At 43.6% G+C, this 5,000-nt stretch overlaps 1 protein-coding gene across 1 annotated transcript in view; it reads right to left on the reverse strand.

Annotated features, from left to right (window-relative positions):
• usp54b (ubiquitin specific peptidase 54b) overlaps positions 1–5,000 on the reverse strand; it is a 47,964-nt gene that overhangs the window by 30,490 nt on the left and 12,474 nt on the right. The window contains 1 exon segment of the mRNA XM_030775134.1: positions 1,059–1,151. Coding sequence (XP_030630994.1) covers positions 1,059–1,151 — 93 coding nt within the window.

Genomic DNA, 5,000 nt, shown 5'->3' on the forward strand with positions numbered 1-5,000 from the left:
CCAGTGACAAACAGCGAGGGCCTCAAACACAACACGGGCCAACATAGCAACAAGCAACGACGGAACATTAAAAAAAGAAAAAAAAACACACACACAGAGCTCAGGCCATAGCAGGCTACTGAGACAAGGAACGGCGCAAGCCTCTATGGCAACAACATCCCACGGCAACAAGTGGGCTCAGACAAGGGGAAAGTTAGAGGAAAGAGAGTTGTAAGGTTAACAGGTAGCCAAGGCAACAACAACTGAGAACTGCTGAGAACTTGGGGGGGAAAAAAAAAAAAAAACCCAGTGGGATTCTGCAGCTACGTCAGACAGAGAACACCAATCAAAACGCAACGAAAGAGTAAATCAGTTCACACAAGAGAAATATTAAAGTCAAAACAAAGAGAAGGTAGAGAGGGAAAAAAAATGAAACAACAACAACTGCTCCATCCATCAGGCTTTTCATACTGAGCAAGATTGCACTGACTTACATTTCTTGCTTTCTTTTGTTCTTTTAAGAGCAGTAAAAAAAACAAAAAAAACAATTGAGTTAAATTATACAGTTTCAGGGCAAAAACGTCCGAATGAGAAACGACAGGGAGGGTTTTCTCTTGTTTTTACTTTTTCTTCTTTTTTTTTTTTCCTGCCATCCCTCCTTCTCTGCAGCCAGCACAGGAAATGAAAAGGACTTCTTCCGCGGAGAGAGACAGATTACGGGCATCTCATTTCCATTCTGCGACTGTATAGGAGAGGCCGGGGGGTGGGAGGGGTGGGGGGGGGGCGCTGTTAGAAATCAAGAGACATTATTAGAGGAAATGCCTGGGGACTCCAGGAGATTCCACGGGCCTGCTGCCACCCTTATTACTAAGAGTGTGCTGTATATTTCTCTGTGTTAAAGAGATAACCCCAGCCTAACCTCCGACAACTCCCCAGAGCTTGTCCAAGTCTCAACGCAAAGTCCTGCTCCGTCTAACCATCCATTGCTCACAAAGAGCTTGATATTTTCCACAAGCAAAGGAAGGTAAAGAGAGAGGGAGAGAGAGAGAGAGAGAGAGAGACAGAGAGACCAAACTTACCTTAAGAGCACAGAAAATACAAGAGTCCTCCATGCACTTGTGAGTGGTCAGTTGCCGGAAACTTCTGCGGAAGATGTCCAGATGCCATAGGACCTACGGTTCAAGAGAGGAAAAAAAAAAAGAGAGAACAATAACATAAGCTTGACGTAAGAATTTCTCTCACCAAAAATACAGAAAATATGTTAACAGTCTCAAAGCCAGAGAAGAGTAAGCGTTTTAGAATTTCAGCACAGACAGTGAGCACAGAAATTTTGCCTCCTTAGGCAATTTGCGCTGAAAAGAGCAATAACCCGACTATTATCCACATAGACACCACATGCCCACGGCACCTTACTTGGCACATGTTAAAACACACACACACGCACACGCACACGCACACACAAACGCATGCATATGTGTTCCGTGAGAACCTCCCACTCTTAGCATTCTCATTCACCCCAAAGCAGACTCAAAAAAAAAAAAAAAAAGACACAGTACAGTGTAGTTCTGGTTCTCAGGCCTCGTTCTATGCTGGGATCCCATTGGCCAATCTCTCTATAGCTTTCCAATCCTCTCAATAAATATGGAAAGGGTCTGGCTGCCATTCCCAACTGATGGAGCTGCCAGATGCCCACTCTACTTAATCCTCATGGCAGAGAGAGAGAGAGAGAGAGAGAGAGAGAGAGGCAGAGAGAGAGAGAGAGAGAGAGAGGCAGAGAGAGAGAGAGAGAGAGAGAGAGGCAGAGAGAGAGAGAGGGAGAGAGAGAGAGAGAGAGAGAGAGAGAGAGAGGCAGAGAGAGAGAGAGGGAGAGAGAGAGAGAGGCAGAGAGAGAGAGAGGGAGAGAGAGAGAGAGGCAGAGAAAGAGAGAGGGAGAGAGAGAGCAGGAATCCAGTGCCTCTCAATAGCTGCCCTGCTTCGGGCTAGGCTTCCATCAAAGCTCCCATGATACAGTGGAAAGGAGGATAAGAAAAAGGGGGGGGGGGTACAGAACAGAGCTCAGTAAGTGAGAGAAAAGTGAGAACTCAAGGAGGCGCGGGGGGGGGGGGGGGGGGGGGGGGGGGGGGCAGGGTGCGAGAGGGAAGGTGACTGAATGAGAGAGAAAGAGAGAGAGACAAAGAGAGAAAGAGAGAGAAAGAGAGAGAGAGATATATCAGGCAGAGAGAAAATGACAGAGCAGAGAAACAAAGAGAGCGTGAGATTGCTGTGGAGATGTGAAGCTATAAAATGATATTAAACAGAGAGTGAGAAGAGGCACATCTGTTAATGACAGCCTGTTGTATTTGTGTGTGTTGGTGTGCGTGTACTGTGTATGCTTTGTACGTACTCTGTGTGTGTGTGTGGTGTGTGTGTGTGTGTGTGTGTGTGTATGTGTGTGTTCTCAAACACATCATATGGAATAATTCACACTCCTCCTGTGCTGTGAGAAGGTGAGGAGAGACGAAACATGTGAAATCCTGCACTACCAGAACACGTTCCCCAACCATGGATCTGGACACACACACATACACACACGCACGCACGCACATACACACACGCACGCACGCACGCACGCACGCACAAAGCATTCTCTCTGCAAACTTAAATCACATGTCTACTTGTCATTAGATCAGTGATGAGACACTTATCTGAAGCCCATGGCGTGACAGTGGATCAAATCCAAACACCAAATCTGTGCTGTTCAGCCCTAATCTTTGAACATGCAGCATAGACATAGAGAACACGGCCAGAGCATTCGAAACAAACTAACACTAAAGACTTAAAGAAAGGATGTCAAATCACGCTTTTCTTCAGTGGCTTCAGAGCTCATCTCAAAGGAGAATTCATATTCTCAAACACACTCTTTGAAAAAGAAAAGTGTCTATTGAAATACCTTCTTTTTTTTTTTCGCAATGTCAATCTCAAAACTTGAAACGCACATCACAACACAGGATAAAATAATTATATAATAATCATAAAAAAAAAACAAAAAAAAAACAGCAGTTCTTATCTCAGAGTTTTGTTTTGTCATTATTCATTAAGTAAGGTCTTGCTGGACACAGTGCTGAGTAATACATAACAAAAAATTATGACATCACAATTCTGTGGACAAACTATACATAAAGCATTCTGTGTAGAGGCGTAATGGTTTTGTACCGAAACCGAAAACCGCGGCTCTGTAGTTCTCCGTTCGGCGTACAGCGCACCACAGCTCTCGTGGGTGATTTTTTTTTGGTTGTTTTTGTTTTTCTGTTTTTGTTTGTTTGTTTGTTTGTTTTTGACTTTGAACGTGATGCCACCCTATACGTATTCCTCGTACAGGAGAACACACCACGCTGTTTGTGCTTTAGATCATGAAGAATAATGTTAATTATAATTCAAAGCCTACACACCTTTTTTCATTCTTTTCATTTCTCACGCTGAGAACATATTTGCAACAGCTTTAATGACAACGTAAACCAGGAAACCATTTCAAATAACAACAAAACCTATGGTGTCATATCTCAGACCATAAATATTTTCGGATACACTGAAACATGGTGATCTACGTAAATGAATGAAATGGATCTAATCTCTAGGCTTCTCAAAGCGGAAACTCGTTTTTCTCATACTGAAGTGGCCGTGCGCTGATCTGGGAAAGGTCAGAGCAGTCGGCCGTCGTGTGGTTTTCCGGTCGTCAACGTGTCCTTTTTTTCCGGCTGAAACGACACGTTCGAGCGACGGTCCAAAAACCGAGGGCCCTCCTGCCTCGTTCAAATCACGGATGAAGCAGTACTTCAGTTTTGCCGCAGTTTATGACGATGGACATGTTGTAGTCGTTTTCTTATTGAAGAACCTTAAAAGACACCAATGTTTAGATTTCTTCCACTCATTGTCATGGAGAAGTAAAAATATCTTAATATCTAAATATCTTAAAATATCTGCCGCTCAAGTTTAGTTTTCTTATGCTCCTTTTCTAAAGAAAAACTTTAAAATAATAGGTGCTAAAAATGAATTTTCTTCTACTGTAGTTTAATAAAAGAGTAAGCATATTAGCACACGTAAAGCAGAATGTGGACATGAAGGGGGGGGGGGGGGGGTTCACTCAGCCTGAACCTTTCCCTAGCACATGCTAACAGTCTATAAAGCTATAAACATCTGACATATTCTGGAAGACACCGATGAAGTAAAAAAAAAACTAAAACCTCATAACTGTTGTGGAAAACACTTTGGGCAGTGTCTGTTGTTTGGTTCAGATTTGCCTGGCATAAGGAACAGTGTGTACCGCTTTGAGAAAAGGAGATCAACACTTGGAAATTGCGTGAAAAAAAGGGACATCTCATTTTCTGTTCTGGGGGGCGGGGGGGTCTAAAATTTTCATCTTTCAGGTTTCTGAGATACCCATTCAGGTCTTTGTTTTATTCAACAAGTACAAGCGGTCGAAGAAAAACAAAATTGTTGTTTTTCTTTTTTCTTTTTTTTTTAATGTTCTCCTGCGAGTAAGAACAGAACACAGGTTTTGCTTTGAAAAATGTTCTGTGTGCCATCTGTGTGGTGATAAAGCCACTGAGCCCAGACGCGGTTAACTCCGACCGCACGAGAGGCGAAAGGCGCGTTTAACTATTCAGTTCGTCTACGGACCAAAGGTCTGAGGTTGTGTAAGCGTCGCGCTGTATCTCTTCCTCTCTTCGTGCCCATGCCAGAACACTAGAACACGGCGCATTAAAATTCATAAGCACTTTGGTAGATGGTATGATGCCTCTGCCCTGTAGCAGTCTGTAATGTCTTGCCAAGCGTTAACACACAGTATGTCCCAGTGAAACACTACACGACATGTCAGCCACTGTGTACACTCTGCATTCTTCAGAAACACTCTCACTTCAGAAAAAGAGAGAGAGAGGGTGTGTGTGTGTGTGGGGGGGGGGGGGGGGGGGGGGGGCACGGGAAATACTGTAAAAAAAATAATCATTAACAAATAGTTGAATGCAGAAGTTGTCTAATTTTTT

This window comes from Chanos chanos, chromosome 5 (genome assembly GCF_902362185.1).
Source record: "Chanos chanos chromosome 5, fChaCha1.1, whole genome shotgun sequence".
NCBI classification, from domain to species: domain Eukaryota; kingdom Metazoa; phylum Chordata; class Actinopteri; order Gonorynchiformes; family Chanidae; genus Chanos; species Chanos chanos.